Genomic DNA, 16,528 nt, shown 5'->3' with positions numbered 1-16,528 from the left:
CTTGATGCAGACCCCTGTCTTGCAACCGGGATGAGTTCCTCAATTTTGGAGGGGCCCCGGAATTTGTTCTGAACCTGCTCCGATTGCCCGGCTATATCGGGCTATATCGAGGAAACAATCTTGGAATCATGCTGCAAGGTTAGTGGCAAGTTCTCGTATTCTGAGTGATCCTGTCGAGCCTGGAGCGTCCACATAGTACCGTATTACAGATGTGAATACCTCTAGACAGGGTGCTAGACCTCGGGAGTAGGTATTGACCGCTTGATGTAATATTTGCACACATTTTAGAACGTATACTATAATTATCTAAAATCCTTCCAGGGTTCCACAAGAGAAAGAGACGCACAAACACCTCAAACGCCCGATTACACCACTTTTCTCCCTGTCCAATGTCGTCACTTTTGAAGGGCTGGTCGACCAGGTGCTTTTATGTCTATCGGAGCAGCTTGACCAGCGCTTTGTGGCCACTGGCGAGACATTTGACTTTGGTGAATGGCTACAATACTTTGCATTTGATGTGATGGGAACAATGTCCTTTTCTCGAAGATACGGCTTTCTTGAGAAAGGTCACGATGTCGGAGGCATGCTGGATGCTATCTTTGCCTTCATGGAGACTGCAGCGCCGGTATGGATTCCTCGGTACACTCACTCCCAAAACCTATATGTTTTCTAATATCCTTAGTAGATGACACAAATTACCTGTCTCGACCATTAGATCTACAAAAATCAAGTGGTCCACAGACTCCGAAAAACTCCTGGAATGGCCATTTTGGGCGTTGTCACCAAAGCCATTCGCGATCGATTAAGCGAGACAGTGGATGCCAAAAACAGCAGGAATGTCAACCCTGAGAAGAAGGACTTTTTGGCCCACTTTCTCGAAATCCAGAAAGTCCATCCTGATCTACAGCCATGGTAAGAGAGTGAATTCTCAAATAGATTCACCAACGTAATATTTACAATACTCATAGGGCTTCAACTGCTTGGACCTTTTCAAATGTCATCGCTGGCTCGGATTCGGTCGGTACATTGATAGGTACTGTTATGTGGTAAGTTGGATCTCCATGTGCTCTGCTGAAGCAATTTAAAACTGATAAAATCCAGTGAGTTACTAGTACATTATCGATAGCTTTTAACAGGCAATCATCTGAGCCTGGATGTTGTGCGCTCCAGGACGAAAACTTTGGGGAGAGGCTGATTATTCTACGGGTGAACGCTAACTAGTTTACAGACAACATCCTGCAATATCCAGAGCAATTAGAGAAGCTAGGAGAAGAGCTTAAAGCTGCGAACATTTCGTTTCCTTATCCAAAATGGGAGGAGGTCCGCGATCTTCCCTACCTCGATGCCTGTGTTCAAGAGGGAGCACGTATACACCCTCCATTTGCACTACCACTTGAGCGTATTGTTCCCGCAGGAGGTGTCATCGTACTGGGCACCTCTTTACCCGAAGGTACCCTAGTTGGTGGCAATCCCAACGTGGTAAACCGAAACGAGCCAATATTTGGCCCTCGGCCTGAAGAGTGGAACCCAGAGAGGTGGCTCTGTGGTGGCGAAGGTCATAAAAAGAAGCTCGAACAAAGCATGTTGACTGTAAGTATCGTTCGGTATGAATTTGATTAGCCAATGCCTATGACTAACAATCTGACCAGTTTGGTGCTGGGAGACGAGTGTGCCTTGGGAAGTACATCGGTATTTTTGAAGTGAAAAAGCTCATCCCTTTTTTAATTCTTAACTATGATGTGAGTCACAATCTTTCCAAACACAAGTCGTTTTGCTGCTGATGAGAGAATTAGATTGATATCTTCGACCCGAAGGCGCTTACAGTGGAAAATGGGTTCTTCGTGAAACAGCGAGGCTTCCTCTGCACGATTAAGCGACGAGCCCTGTGACGGCCCTTGGAATCAGCAGAAAAGAAGATTGGAGATCTCTAAGCCCAGTGGCCGTACAAGAATAGAGATATCACTCGGTACCCAGGTGATGTAGAGGGAATATCTGGCATAGGCACCAGCTCCCTTGATTAGCTATATTTATTTATCTCAAAAAGGATTTTGTGCGAGACTCCTTCACCTTGAGTATTATTAGACTTACAAGAATGGACAAACCAACTGCATTGCACAGGATTAGGTGCTGTGAAGAGCTCCGCTGAGTCTTCAATAAATCAATCAAACTTCTGTGCTCTTTACTTCCATATTCTACTACGTAGTATTCAAATTCGCCTCACTTCTCAAGGCTATTCCAAGGTTATTTTCATAACGTAACTACTAGGTATATCCCTATCTCTCCCTCTTCCGGGCCACTCCTCTTCCGGGTCACTGATTTTCGTCGCCAAAGTACTATATGTACAATAGTACTAAAATTCAAGCGTTAAATTTGCCTCCATAACTATCTACTAGTAATTTACCGAACCGGACTTACCGTTGTGCTGGCACGCTCTTGGTATGTAAAGACTGTATGAAACAAAGGGTCTAGCATGTTTTAAGTTCAAGATACCGTATAATTCTTGGACCAATCGGTAGTTGTAATATCTAATAAAGAAGAAGCAGAAGAATATTTAGATATCAGCACGACATATGCACTTTGGCGGGGCTCCGATGTGGCCCAGAAGCCACATATATGCACTAGCATGTGCTAGTTATTCCAATGTCACCTTACAGGGGACCCCTGCACCCATGAGAACCCTGAGATCCCTGGTGCCTATGGGGTCTATGGGGCCGCTAGGAATGAAAAGGACACATGCAGAGATGCAATTCGATACTGGATTTGTTATCGACCCCCACGAAGATTTGCAATTGATGCCTGGTGACACTTCCCGACTAAAAGTCCGTGCACATGTGCATTGAGACTTTCGTCTATGACTGGTAGATAAGAGTTATAGGGCTGTGAAGGAGATATGCGTGAGATCTATACAGAGCCCTCAGCCTACGCATGACCCCTGCAAGACGACATAATTTGCCGAGAAAACGTCCGTACCACAGCCTCATCCGATCGACAACAGTAAGCTCAACCTTGAAACTCCGGATAAAATCCTGCCAGCCCCTCCCAAAGTCCGTTGCATATGCGTACTAGAGTTTGACGGGCTGTCACTTTGTGCCGACTTAGATGTAAAGGTTGATTGGTTCTGAGATCAAAGACCGCAGGCATGTAAATCAGTCATATCTATAGTTTCTATCATCATACTAAGCGAAGGAACACATGTGCAGGAAAATAGTGCTTACAGGCATCTAATACGAGCTGTCTAGTTCAAGTCTATACTAGTAGTTGCCTCGTTCCTTCTGGCTGTTACTATGTAGTATCCATAGGTACGTCGTGTAGTGGAGAACGGCGTCTCAGTTTGTATCATGCATCATGATTCTTGAGGTCATACCCGAAGATACAGCTTCTGTTTTTCTCATCTCATGATTTTCAAAGTTGTTACTGTACGTACAAGATTGCGACTCCGAGGTCGGAGTTCGATCTAAGTACCTATTTCGGAATATACACTCCTACACATTGCAATTGTACTCCTGCAGGTCATCCCGGTGTCCAATGCGGTAGAAGGATGGTTTTGATTTAGTCCATTGCCACTGAATCGACTCATGCATCTTTAGTGTGCACAAGGTAGAGTATTCCTTCCTCATTAGCTAGTTGGCGGAGTTTGCTTTCGGTCGTTTCAGGACTGAATAGTCCTATAGGATTTTAATCTATATCAGCGGGGAAGAACATTCTTTGTCCAGAGCCCACTTCTATAAATGAATCGATGCAGGGTCTCAGAAAGTTTGATATATCAGATTTTATTTTTGAACTCTTTTCAACAATTTCGAGTCAATCTCAACAAGTTTGGGACCGACATGCTTCGGCCCTTATTGCCTTCTTCATTTGATAGAACAAAACAATCATGGATGCCAGCGGGTTCATCGAATCGATTGGACGCCTGCTTTATTATCCGAGAATGAGCTTGCCTTTGGGAAAGTGCGTTTTCTCGTCGATGACCAAGATCATTATGAAGGCATCTCTATATACCTAGATCAGATTATCGAGGATGGCTATGCGACAGCGATTGTTCACAACATCGCAGAAATTGGGCCATCATTGACGTCTGATACGATTGTGGTCCACATTCCACATACGGAGACATCCAAAAATGATGTGTACAAGGTCGCAACAAACTCTTGCACCAAGTTGATTTCAGCCGCCCAAACACTACATCAGTGCTGGCAGTCCGACAAGACCAAGAGTTACAAGCTGTTTTCACTGATCACCAAAGACTCAGGTCTTGGTGATCTATGTCATGCTCCTCTCTATGGCCTGGTGCGTGCATTGAAGATGGAAATTCCCAATGTCTTTGGTGGACTGTTTGAGGACGATCAAGGTCGTTTTCCATGATCTGCCATCAAAAATGCTCAGGAGTTTGACGTCGTCAAGGTCTGCCAAGGAACTGCACAAACAGCTTCACTCCAACCTTTTCCGGGCATGACCAGTGATATTCAACCACTCCAATTCAGTTCAAAGGGAGCCTACCTCATTACTGGGGGAACCCGAGGTATCGGTCTGGAAGTTTCAAGTTGGAGGGTAAACGTGGCGCTAGTAATATCTTACTAGTGTCTCGTTGTGGCCTTCCTCCAGCTTCAGAACGCGAAGCCAATGATGTAGATCTGAACAACCTGATCTCGCGCATCGCTGAGCTCAAAGCTCTAGGCGTGAACGTCCGTGTCCTGAGCATTGATGCTAGCAAGGCTGGGGCCGACTCCACGCTTAGACACGCAATTGATGAGCTCGATCTACCGCCTGTAAAAGGCGTGTTGCACGCCGCTGGGATAGCAAAATACCACAGTATCTTGCGCTGCATACTATCAGAAGTCGCCGATGTCTTAGCAACAAAGGTGATAGGCGGCTTGAATCTTGACACCCTCTTTCCACCCGGCACCCTAGACTTCTTTTACCTCGTCTCCTCAGTTGGAAAACTTGTCGGTTTTGAAGGCCAGTTGTCTTACGCAGCTCAAACTCTTTCTTGGAGGGTCTGGCAGCTCATCGAAGGCTCCAGGGTGATAACAGCATGTCAATACTATGGACCTGCTGGCGTGGCGTTGGGTTGATGGCACAGAGCAACCTAGCCACGCGCATTATTACCAAGGGAATGCAGTATAGAGGCTTGGCGACTATGAGCATTGAAGAAGCCTTTGCAGCTTGGGACCGCTTTGCCAGCCTCGAAACTGATCATGTGGTGGTCGTTCGCGCATTGGAGCTCGAGGTTGACGAGCCACTGCGGCATCCTGTGCTGAAATATATCACTCCAAGGAAGCAGGCCACGCATAATATCACCGGTAGTAGTTTCTCCAATTACCCTGAAGATGCGATTGCCATTGTGGACTTAGCTTGTCGAACTGCAGCTGGAGACACTACGGAGGACTTTTGGCAGACGCTCAGGCAGGGAAAAGCAGGGTACGCGACATTGACTTGAAGCGATTCCCCGGTGCAGGCTCAGCGAGTAAGAGCAAGATGTGGGGCAACTTCATGTCCGATGTCGAGTCTTTTGACCACCAGTTCTTCAAAAAGTCCAAACGCGAAGCAGCAGCACTCGACCCGCATCAGCGCATTATGCTCGAAACCACCTACAAAGCAGTTTAATCAGCAGGTTGGCTGGGTATTGGCCAGTCGCAAGACGCTGAGACCCATGACAGAAGCAAAAGCGCAAATGTTACCGGCTGCTTCGTTGGAATGAATGCGCCTGATTACCCTCTGAACTTGGCTTCCCACGCGCCCTCGCCATACACAGGTGCTGGGATGTTTCGATCATTCGTATCTGGGCGGTTGAGCTATCATTTCGGCTGGACTGACCCTTCACATGTCATCGATACGGCCTGTTCGTCAGCAATGGCTGCCATTCACCAGGCCTGTTACGCTATCCAGGCGGGCGAGTGTACACACGCTGTCGCGGGAGGCACACGGCACGGGCACACGCGCTGGTGATCCTGTCGAGGTTAACGGTATCCGACAGATCATTGGCGGGAAGGACAGAGACTCCATTTTGCATATTGGTGATGTGAAGGCCAATGTTGGACATTCTGGAGGAGCTTCAGGTGTGATCTCGCTGATCAAGGTTCTGCTTATGATGAAGCATGGCAAGATAACCCTACAAGCTCAATTCGAGAAGTTGAATCCCAATATCTCAGCTCTTGAGCCTGATCAGATGGCCATTTCAAGATCTTTGAAAGTTTGGAATGACGACTTGCGCCTGGCAATTGTGAACAGCTATGGTGCTTCTGGCAAAAACGCTGCTGCTGTTATCGCGCCCCCTCCCCCACAGCTGTCATCGTCAGCGACAGAGTCGACATCGCCTCTTCCAATTGTCTCTGCATGCCCTGTCTTCATCTGTGCGGCATCCGAGGCTAGTCTTTCGGCCTTCTGTAACAAGCTAAGGTGTCAGCTTGAGAACGCCTTAGTCTCTTCCGATCATGCTCCATCCATCGCCTTCTCTTTGGCGACGAGGCAAAGTCACCAGCTGCAGCATGTGTTCAGCACGACTGCCACTTCGCGTAAGTGATGTTCAATGACCATCTTTTCCAAAATTAGCTTATAGATAAGCATTGCTGACTAACTACCCTCGCATAGTGGATGATCTCCAGGTCCAGCTCTTCAATCCAGAGAGGTATACCACTACATCTCAGAAGCCCAAGCCCATAGTGCTTCTATTCAGCGGCCAGAATGGCAACACTGTACCCTCCGCTCGAGCTCTTTATAACAGCTCTTTGCTATTCCGGGTGCATATGCATCAGTGCGATGAGGCGATGAAGTCACTTGGCTTCTCCGGCCTGGTTCCGGCGGTTCTCGAGGGAATCCAGGACGACGGCGACCTTGTTCTCCGCCATGCCGCCATGTTCTCTATCCAATACTCGAGTGGCATGTCATGGATTGACTCAGGTGTCAAACCCCAGGCAGTCTGTGGTCATTCCTTTGGCGAGTGGGCGGCACTAACTGTGTCTGGTGCTATGACACTGAAGGCCGGAATGAAGCTCGTAACTGGGTATGTCCTTCTATGGCATGAATACTTTGACGCATACTAATTTCTTTTCCTTCTATAGTCAGTATATACAAGCCCACATGAATGTTTGGTTTATTTCAATGGATACTAACCTCTCTGTACAGGTCGCGCGACCATAATTGAGAAACTTTGGGGTGAGGACACCGTATCTATGGTGGCTATTGAAGCCGATTTAATAGAGAAAGGTATAACTCCTGTCGAGGATCTGAAGCCTTTCTATGAGAAACATCCAGATGTGAAGCTCGACATTGCTTGTTACAATGGACCCAACAACTATGTTGTTGCAGGGCGCACTGTGGACATCAAGCTTCTCGAGTCGTACCTGAATAGTAAGAAGGCCAGTGGCGAGAAGATTCGAATCAAGGTCTTAAATGGCATGTACGCATACCACTCCGTCATGGCTGACTCAATCGTCGATGAGAGCGCCAACTTGTCAGATTCAATCCCATTCCAGGTCAGTATTAAAACACCACTTGTCAATCCCACTTTGTTATTGGAAAAATCATCTAATGTTTCTTCCAAAATAGGAACCGCTTTTCCCCTTTGAATCCTGCCACGAAGGCCCTTGGACTGGCCCGGGTTCCAATATAATCGCTCGCGACACCCGTGGTACTGTGTACTTTACGCAGGCTATTTCGCGTATTGTCGACCGACTGGGAGATTGTGTGTTCCTGGAAGCTGGTGTCGGCGGCCCCATCACTGCTATGGCACGTACCGCACTACCCGAAGCTAAAGCTCAGGATCGACACACCTTCGTGGGGATCAATGCGAAGGATCCCGTACGATCTCTCGCGGATGCTACAGTTACTTTGTGGAAGAATGGCCAGCTGAACATCCAGTACTGGTCATTCCATTCCAGTCAACGAGCTAGCTACCTCCCTGTATCCCTGCCGCCATACCAGTTTGAGAGGCATAGACACTGGCTGGACCATGTTGATGTCTTGAGTGGACAGGGCAGCAAGATCGTTGAACAGGCCCCAGCGCTGTGTCCTCACTGCCTGAAAAATACCAGTGATTTTGCCTATATCTCAGAAGATAAGACTCAAAGGCAGAATATGAGCAGGTTTTTTTTTCAATGTCGACACCCGTGCCAAAAGTTATCAGGAACTGATTCAGGGCCACATTGTGGTTGGATCTCCAATAGCCCCGGCAGCAATGTATCTGGAGCTGGCTGCACACGCCGTCGCCTTGTTGCAAGACACAAAGACAGACATAATCATACCAAAAATATGTGCAGATGCTTTGAAAATCAAGGCGCCTATGGGCTTGGACACACAGCGCGCCCTTCAAGTGATCTTGACGAAAAAGACTGAAAGAACCTGGAGTTTCAAACTGTCGTCTACCAAGGGCAGTGATAAGCCAGTTTCCCACGCATCAGGCGCAATTTCTCTTCGAATGGACAACAATCTCAGCACTGATCAGGACGAGCAAGACAAATGGGCCCGTCTCACTAGCTTGTTAGAAAGGGAGACCGACACGGAAGCCTTGCGGGGGACAATGGTGTACAAGGTATTTTCGAAGATGGCCAAGTACTCCTCTGGGTATCGTGGTCTTCGTCACTTGGTCGGAAAGAGCTTTGAGGGTGCAGGCAACATCGTCATCCCACCGGATGGTCTAAATGCATTGTCCAAAACGCCTAATGATGATATTGCAGACCCTTTGGTCGTAGACACTTTCTTGCAAGTGCCTGGGGCGTTCGTGCACTCGCTTCGTGGTACCAATGACGAGGAGGATGCTGATTTAGCTTATATCTGCATTGGCATGGACTCCGTTCGCCCTTTAAATGAGCTCAAGGTTAGCGGAAACTACCGAGTCTATACAAAGATTGTCCGTGAGGATAACAAGGAGGCTGTACTCGACGTATTTTCATTTGACAAGGAGAGCGAGAAAATGGTGTGGTGTGCTAAGGGATTGAAGTTCTCCAGAGTCTTGCGCAGCTCGCTTGCTAAGGTGCTTGCAGCAGCAAGCACAGAACTCAAGGAGCAGCCCGCTCGCTCATCAAAACCTGAAGCTCGGCCATCAGCTCCTAATTCGGTGTCGATGCCTATTTTGCCTCCTAAAAAGGCAATGAGAGGTACCGAGAGTACAGATGATGCTTTGAGTGGAGTCAAAGAAGTCTTAAGTAGCTCTTTGGATATTCCAGTCGAGGAAGTCACCAAGCAAGCAACACTCGAGGAACTGGGCATGGACTCACTGGTTAGCTCAGAGATTTTCATGAACATCTCAAATAGGTTTGAAATTGACATCTCTGTCAATGATTTTGCAGCCGTCACAGATGTCGCCTCTCTGTGCTGTCTGATCTCATCCAGAATCAGCGGGGAGGCCAATGATACTACTGTTAAGGACAACAAAGGCAAACTCCCAGAGGCCATCATGAAAACTACAAATATTTTGAGCAGTTGAAGGAGGTTCTCCGTCAGTCTTTGGATGTCCCAGTGGAGGATATCACCAAGCAGGCCAGGCTTGAAGAGCTTGGTTCAGATTCGCTGGTTAGCTCGGAAATTCTAGCCAACATCTCCACCAGGTTCCAGATTGAAATCTCATTCGAGGCATTTGCAAATGTCACAGACGTTGCAGCTTTGTGCGACTTGATTTCTTCCCAGCTTGATGGCAATTCCGTTGATCTGAACAATAAATACAACGAGGATCAAAGTCCCCATTCTGGATTTGAGTCCTCCGACGAAGCTGCTTCAGAATGGCAAAACACTGTTTTCGAGATTCTTAGCCAGTCTCTTGATATTCCTGTTTCAAATTTCGAGATGGACTCCAATCTCGAAGACCTCGGAGCCGACTCTCTCGTTGCTGCAGAGATCATCAGTAATCTGAACGAAACCTTTAGTCTCGATGTTTCGCCTAATGACTTCGCCGTAATCACTAATGTCATATCACTCTGCAATCTCATTGCGGATGGACTGCGTCTCGACTCAGTGCAGACTCCCTGTCCAGCTCATCGGCCGCTTCCATGGTTGGTCGTTCAGTGACCCCATACACCTGTGCAACCAGCACAACAGAAAGTGAGAAGCCATCTTGGGCCAAGAGCAACTCCAACTCATTTCACAGAAGACCCAAAACCGGCCGATCACAAGTGCCCACTTCACAATGTCAAGAGAGCAGCTGCTCAGATATAAGGCGAGGAAACTGCCGGGAAGAAAGATCCCTCAGGCTGTGCTAGTTTCGGCGCAAGACGGCGTGGGTAAGGGAGGGCAAAATTTCTCGTCCCAAGTTTATGCCTGAGCAGCAAAAGATCGTCAGTTGGTTCCTGGATGACAGGGCCGAGGGTGATTCTCTTGGGTGGGATGAACTTTTGGGGGAAGTCAACGTTATCCACGCCGATGGTAATCACTTTTCCCTGATGCTGCCTCCAATGGTAAGTCAAGTGGCCCACGATTCTATGAGAATGTCAGATACCTAACATTTGATGTCAGGTCAACGGATGGGGCTTGGAACTTTCAAAGCACCTCGAGGCGTAGAACCTTGGAAAGACCTCGGGACATCTTCATCTTCCAAGGTTCGTATCTAACATATGACCTTTTTTAATAACTAGTGCTTTCTATTATGTAATTCGGAGGTTCAAATCTTGTATATGAGAACTTTGGAAATTTCTGCTGTGATAATCAAACTTGAATGCCTACTATGTACTAGGCAAGTGGGCATTCCATATGGTACTACACAGTATACTGCATACGTGCACTTCTCCACTATATCAGGTACATGGTAGCACTTCCAAGGTTGAGCTACTACATCAATAGTAGTATAGTACACATAAGTTAAGCCTGGGAAATTCAAGTTACTAGTACTACTACTAGGTAGTAACCTTGGAATACTAGTACATCTAGATGTCCACAGGTATATGATACTACTTTTACTACCTATATATGCCACCTTGCTAGATTTCAGGTTTTCAAATAACGGTCAAGCGAGAGTTCTTGACAGTATATTGAATTTAACAGTTCTTTCAAAAAGTTCGAGGTACCCTCGTTGTGGTTTATTGATTAGTTATGAGAAATTTAACGGTTGTGAAATGGTTGTCAGACAGTTATCAAATACCCAATACAGGAATCCATACAGGTATTAATTCATTTAGAAATAGACCAATATTGGTAATTTACATATTAATAAAATTACATACAATGTTCTACGCGTCTATAGTACTAGAATCAAAACAAACAATCATCCAGGATCCTAAGATCTATATACACTTCTAAGATTCCAAGATTAATTCAGAAGGTTAATATTCAGAAGGTTAATATTCAGAAGGTTCAAGTTAGAAATTTTTAGAAATTTCCAAGTCCAACTTTCAAAGGGAGTTGGAGAAGTAAAGAAGAATCCAACACAGAGACAGATATATATATATATATACATTTCAGGGGAAGACCATTAAAAACATAACATGTACAAGAATTTTAATTAGAACTAATTATCAGGCAGAATCAGACAGAATCAGGCAAAATTTATCATACCTTAGGCATTAATTTTAATCTCAACTAATTATAAGGCAATATTAGGCAGAAAACCTGCTTAGTAATAGGTTGTATTTTCACAACCGTTCACAACCGTTCTATAACCATTAATCATATATCTACCTTATTATTATATATCTCTAGATATCTATTAGTACATATATAGTAGTATGGAAGCTGAAGAACTACCTAGTAGAAGTATTATATCTAGTACTTAAGCACTTTAAGTTAAGCAAGATAGTGTGAAGGGCAGAAGCGGACTTGATTCAGTCTACTTGGACCACAAACTGTGTACAAAAAGAAGCTTAAGGAGAAGAAGTAGACTTCGGGCACGATTCCTCAAGGAAGAAGAGGAATGTTATGGGTCACGTGGATGGTTGAGCTTTGTACAGGCAAGGCCTGTACTCTTTCAGGGGTTCAGCCTGTGACAGATAGTATATATAATATTATCAAGATAGATATATAGACATATAATAGTACATACCTAGAAGGATAATCATGTCTATCAATTAGTATTCCAGGCCCACCTGGGCAGGGGCTGCTAGTACTAGTATCATCCGAGTCATATGTGTACCTATAGTACTAGTAATCCCAGTCTATAGTACTCAAGTGCTAGGTAGTATCTAGATGCCATATATATTTATGCATATATACCTAAGTACGTGTATCACGAACATAAAAATTGTATACATATTCAAATGTTCTCACAGTCTCACTCATATGATCTTAACGACCCATTCGAAATCATAGGAACAGCACATAGCTTCACTCCTCCATGCATCTATCCGACATGAGAAACGGTGAACGTCATATTAATGCCTGTATAATCAGGCGGAACTGCCGATCATCGGGAACTGCCCCTCCATTTCTTTTAACCGCCCCGGCCTTTTCCTCTATATATTCCCAACAGCTTTCTCAGTTCTTTTTCTTTTCCCAAATACCCCCAAATCATTTCATAACATACAATCAAAATGCCTCGCCAATTCTTCGTCGGTGGTAACTTTAAGATGTATGTACTTTACTACCCCGCGATGCTCGAGGATACCCCTCCAAACTTGCATCTCAGTATCATATATGGTGTTTTGAATCATGCAATTGACATAAACACAGGAACGGTGTGAAGGAGAGCATCACCAGCATCGTTAATAACCTCAACGCCGCCAAGCTCGACTCTACCACTGAGGTCGTCATCTCCCCCCCCGCCCTCTACCTCACCCTCACCCGCGAGCTCGCCGACTCCAAGATTGGCGTTGCCGCCCAGAACGTCTTCGACAAGCCCAACGGTGCTTTCACCGGTGAGATCTCTGTTGAGCAGCTCAAGGACACCAACATCAACTGGGTTGTCATTGGTCACAGCGAGCGTCGTGTCATCCTGAAGGAGACTGACGAGGTATGTAAAAACCCCGTGATCTATACAACCCCGGCTACCCAAAACCAAAACAAGGCGCCACACTCCTCCCCCCAACAACGAAATTATAATCAATTGGATCTAACACATGTTTTTCTTCTTCTAGTTCATTGCCCGCAAGACCAAGGCTGCCATTGACGGTGGTCTCTCGGTTATCTTCTGCATTGGTGAGACCCTTGAGGTACGTCATTCCCACTTTCGGTGACCCGTTTTTTCTCCCGGTGTGGGTCACCGGGATGCAACTTGATGGCATAACAGCCGTACACCCGCTTACACCCGACTCTTTTGTAATCGAATAGGAGCGTGAGGCCAACAAGACCATTGATGTCGTCACCCGCCAGCTGAACGCTGCCGCTAAGGAGCTCTCCAAGGAGCAGTGGGACAAGGTTGTTGTCGCCTACGAGCCCGTCTGGGCTATCGGTACCGGCAAGGTCGCTACCACCGAGCAAGCCCAGGATGTCCACGCCGAGATCCGCAAGTGGCTCGGTGCGAGCGTCTCTGCTGCCGCTCAGGAGGGTGTCCGTGTTATCTACGGTGGCTCCGTCAGTGAGAAGAACTGCCGTGAGCTCGCTCAGCAGCCCGATGTTGACGGTTTCCTCGTTGGCGGTGCCAGCTTGAAGCCTGCCTGTAAGTTGACATTGAGTCCCAAGGTCGTTGTCGTCTCGAATACTAACATTATATCCTTTAGTCGTCGAAATCATTAACGCTCGCATCTAAGATGTGAATTTGGGAATTTGAAGAATATGATACTCCATAAGTGCCAGGGTTGAATGGCTCGGAAGAAAGCCATCTATTAGTTAGGCCAAAAGCTTTAAACGTCAGATATGTTGTCATGAAAGATATGTACAATGTTGGAACCGCCAGGTATTTCCAGTTCAGCGGTAAATTAAAGCATCTAGTAGGAATAGAAATGCAGAGTCAATGCCAATGACTCGCACATAGTGTGTAAAGAACTCCTGGACAAAACAGTCACACGCATAGACCAAGTTTCCAGGGCGTCATGATATCCCTCACGAGGAATACATAACTGAAACTCCAACCCCGCGCCAGTACGATGGCCCACCTCCACCAGGCACCGACCCACCCGAGGAAGAGACATTTGGCGCCAGAGAGAAGGATCCCGGGCCTAGTCCAACACCTGCACTCACAAGAAGCTCCTTAACTCGACCCTCCCAAAGGAGACGCATGTTCCAAGACTGATCGACTCGGAACTTGATGACCGAGTCGCCAGTCTCGACATCGATGACATCGTCCGACTTGACGGGCTCGGGTTGAACCGGATCGGAGAGGAGTGGAGAGGTAGGCGGGGAGCCCGGTGTAGAGGCGGAGAAATCATGCAGGCGGATTTTGCGACGGGCCCATTCCAAGTTATCATCGGCAGAGGACTTCTTGGCCCGGCGCCAAAGTTCACACCCGGCAACCATTTCGCTTTCCCAGCTATACACATTGAAGCCAAATCGGGAGCTGAATGCAAGGTTCGGAGAAGCACGAAGCGAATAAGTTGTTGATAGAGAGCCAGTAATTGGGGTTAATGTGAGGGTTAATGTATAAGGGAATGTGGATATTGGGGTAGGCTGATTGGCTGAAGATGATGTGGATGTAGATGAGGGCACTTGAGTCGCAGCTGGAAGCGTAGTAAATCGCAATCCAGTGGACATGCCTATCAATGAAGATGTAGGCGAGTAATACGCTTCTGCGCCTGCAGAAAGCAGCGAGAGCGCCGGAGATGCGTTCGGCCGAGGTTTTCTAGGATCCGGACCAAAGTTCCAGAGCCCACGCCAGCCAAAGAGGGCATTGTCTGTGCTGAATAAATATTCATTGGAATATTTTCCTGTGTCGTGAGATAATTGGGCTAGCATTGATGCTTGCGGTGCGGACTTGGACAACGGTGGTCCCTGTGTGGAACACACAGCTAGACATAGCTGCATGGTTGGAGAGATACGGCGTAAGAACAGCGCATTGAGAGTTGTCGGTGATGGAAGGTGTAGAGATGCATGAAGCAGGGTCGCTTTCCGATGCGCTGCTTCGTCTGCTGCTCGATTCCCATCCTTGTTTCCCTGGGGCGTTGAACGCGACCCGTCGTTGATTCCTGGGATACTGACTCCATCAAGCAATGAGCCCCATCCCCAGACTTCCACCGGAGCTAATGGCGCCTGCACTTGTCGATATCCCGGAGAGATATTTCGTAAAGGGATCAAAGCACTTCGACTAGGAGTATTGTGAAAAGGAACCGTGCTGAAGAGGTACGACACAGATCCATCGAGTAATCCCACTGTGCCGAGCGAGTAGCTCGTTGCAAAATGGGGTGTTGCAAGAGAGGAGAGACGAACTCGAAGACGTTCAGGAGTCGAAAATTCAAGAATCGCTATCGTTCATGATATTAGATTGAGTGGATTCGTTCACGTCGCATCCCTGAGGACTTACATTGTGCTGTTGTGGTCAACGACAGGTATGAGTTGTCGCGATTCCAGTTAGTCGCCTCTGAAAAGGCGAGCTGGACATATTCCATAAAGTCCAGCATCCTCTGGACCTGGGACCGGACCCTCGACTTAATAATTGATCCCTAACCGCGTGGTTAGCGATGATGTTAACCGTGAGCTGGTTGCCCGATAGAGACTAGTGGGGGTGATCGGATAAGCATCGGAATAATAAATCATCCGGTTATCAGCGAGAAAAAATATCAGCGAAAACCACACTCCGGAAAGCATAATAGATACCCATCGATTCAACTTTACTCGATTTTATAAAGATTATTCACAATGCCTCGTTCAAAGCGTGCGCGCGTCGTCCATGAGTCCAAGGTTACCAAGAAGGACCACAAGGAACAAACTCGCCGACTCTATGCCAATATCCGGGAATCCCTCGAGCAATATGACCATCTGTTTGTCTTCGCCGTTGACAACATGCGTAACACCTACCTGAAGGATGTTCGTGCTGAGTTCTCAGACAGCCGGTGAGTTTTCTCATGCTCTTGAGTGATTTTTTGCCTGGTATGCTAGATTTAGAGTTCCCAATCTATATCTGTATATCATGCAATAGTCAACTCCACCACCATCATGTATCAGATCACTAACCCACTCTCCCAGTCTCTTCTTCGGTAAGACTAAGGTTATGGCCGTCGCTCTTGGAAACACTCCTGAGAGCGAAGCTGCTCCCAATGTGCACCGCCTGACTCCCTACCTGGCCGGTGCCGTCGGCTTGCTTTTCACTTCCCGCGCCGCTGAATCCGTCACCGAGTACTTCGATAACTTCCGCCCTTCTGATTTCGCCCGTGCTGGCACTGAGGCTACCCGCTCTTTCAGCATTCCTAACGGCTTGGTCTACCAGCATGCCGGCGAGATCCCCGTTGAGCACGACGAGCCCGTCAGCCACACTGTCGAGCCTGCTCTGCGTAAGCTGGGTGTCCCTACCCGCCTGGTTAAGGGCAAGGTTATGCTTGAGTTGACTGAGGGTCAAGAGAGCTTCCCAGTTTGCCGTAAGGGTGAGACCCTCGACTCCCGACAGACAACCATCATGAAGATGTTCGGCGTCACATCTTCTGAGTTCAAGGTTGACCTGAAGGCTCACTGGTCGCGGAGCACCAACGAAATTAAGGTTCTGGAGAAGGGTGATATGGAGGTTGATGCATAGATGTATCGCTTT

General features: G+C 47.2%; 7 protein-coding genes across 7 annotated transcripts; 6 read left to right on the top strand and 1 right to left on the bottom strand.

Annotated features, from left to right (window-relative positions):
* Positions 1-128: 128 nt before the first annotated feature.
* Positions 129-1,889, top strand: N7483_010271 (uncharacterized protein; the record flags this gene model as incomplete). Its single annotated transcript, XM_057093698.1, is given in 9 exon segments — positions 129-138; positions 210-246; positions 322-625; positions 716-912; positions 969-1,046; positions 1,137-1,206; positions 1,222-1,590; positions 1,650-1,739; positions 1,794-1,889. The coding sequence occupies 9 exon segments, from the start codon at positions 129-131 to the stop codon at positions 1,887-1,889; spliced, it is 1,251 nt and encodes a 416-aa protein (XP_056939669.1).
* Positions 1,890-3,874: 1,985 nt separating this feature from the next.
* On the top strand, positions 3,875-4,362 carry N7483_010270 (uncharacterized protein; the record flags this gene model as incomplete). Its single annotated transcript, XM_057093697.1, has 2 exons — positions 3,875-3,952; positions 4,009-4,362. 2 exons carry the CDS (start codon positions 3,875-3,877, stop codon positions 4,360-4,362), a joined length of 432 nt encoding a protein of 143 aa, XP_056939668.1.
* An 87-nt stretch (positions 4,363-4,449) lies between these two features.
* Positions 4,450-5,604, top strand: N7483_010269 (polyketide synthase; the record flags this gene model as incomplete). Its single annotated transcript, XM_057093696.1, has 4 exons — positions 4,450-4,519; positions 4,579-5,021; positions 5,081-5,418; positions 5,472-5,604. 4 exons carry the CDS (start codon positions 4,450-4,452, stop codon positions 5,602-5,604), a joined length of 984 nt encoding a protein of 327 aa, XP_056939667.1.
* Positions 5,605-5,821: 217 nt separating this feature from the next.
* On the top strand, positions 5,822-10,488 carry N7483_010268 (polyketide synthase; the record flags this gene model as incomplete). The annotated part of the gene is made up of 8 exons (XM_057093695.1): positions 5,822-6,512; positions 6,589-6,960; positions 7,123-7,472; positions 7,546-8,003; positions 8,116-9,249; positions 9,372-9,983; positions 10,289-10,385; positions 10,444-10,488. The coding sequence occupies 8 exons, from the start codon at positions 5,822-5,824 to the stop codon at positions 10,486-10,488; spliced, it is 3,759 nt and encodes a 1,252-aa protein (XP_056939666.1).
* Positions 10,489-12,449: 1,961 nt separating this feature from the next.
* Positions 12,450-13,603, top strand: N7483_010267 (triose-phosphate isomerase TPI1; the record flags this gene model as incomplete). The annotated part of the gene is made up of 5 exons (XM_057093694.1): positions 12,450-12,487; positions 12,589-12,868; positions 12,993-13,067; positions 13,186-13,513; positions 13,575-13,603. The coding sequence occupies 5 exons, from the start codon at positions 12,450-12,452 to the stop codon at positions 13,601-13,603; spliced, it is 750 nt and encodes a 249-aa protein (XP_056939665.1).
* A 293-nt stretch (positions 13,604-13,896) lies between these two features.
* On the bottom strand, positions 13,897-15,407 carry N7483_010266 (mitochondrial distribution and morphology protein 10; the record flags this gene model as incomplete). The annotated part of the gene is made up of 2 exons (XM_057093693.1): positions 13,897-15,251; positions 15,311-15,407. 2 exons carry the CDS (start codon positions 15,405-15,407, stop codon positions 13,897-13,899), a joined length of 1,452 nt encoding a protein of 483 aa, XP_056939664.1.
* A 238-nt stretch (positions 15,408-15,645) lies between these two features.
* N7483_010265 (ribosome assembly factor MRT4) lies at positions 15,646-16,516 on the top strand (the record flags this gene model as incomplete). The annotated part of the gene is made up of 2 exons (XM_057093692.1): positions 15,646-15,839; positions 15,973-16,516. The coding sequence occupies 2 exons, from the start codon at positions 15,646-15,648 to the stop codon at positions 16,514-16,516; spliced, it is 738 nt and encodes a 245-aa protein (XP_056939663.1).
* Between the last annotated feature and the right edge of the window lie 12 nt (positions 16,517-16,528).

The sequence above is a fragment of the Penicillium malachiteum genome (assembly GCF_028827825.1).
Source record: "Penicillium malachiteum strain IBT 17515 chromosome Unknown utg000005l:1.0-9002435.0:326005.0-9005861.0, whole genome shotgun sequence".
NCBI classification, from domain to species: Eukaryota; Fungi; Ascomycota; class Eurotiomycetes; order Eurotiales; family Aspergillaceae; genus Penicillium; species Penicillium malachiteum.
The sequence above is the reverse complement of the archived record's forward strand: the minus strand, read 5'-3'. Positions and strand labels throughout refer to the sequence as shown.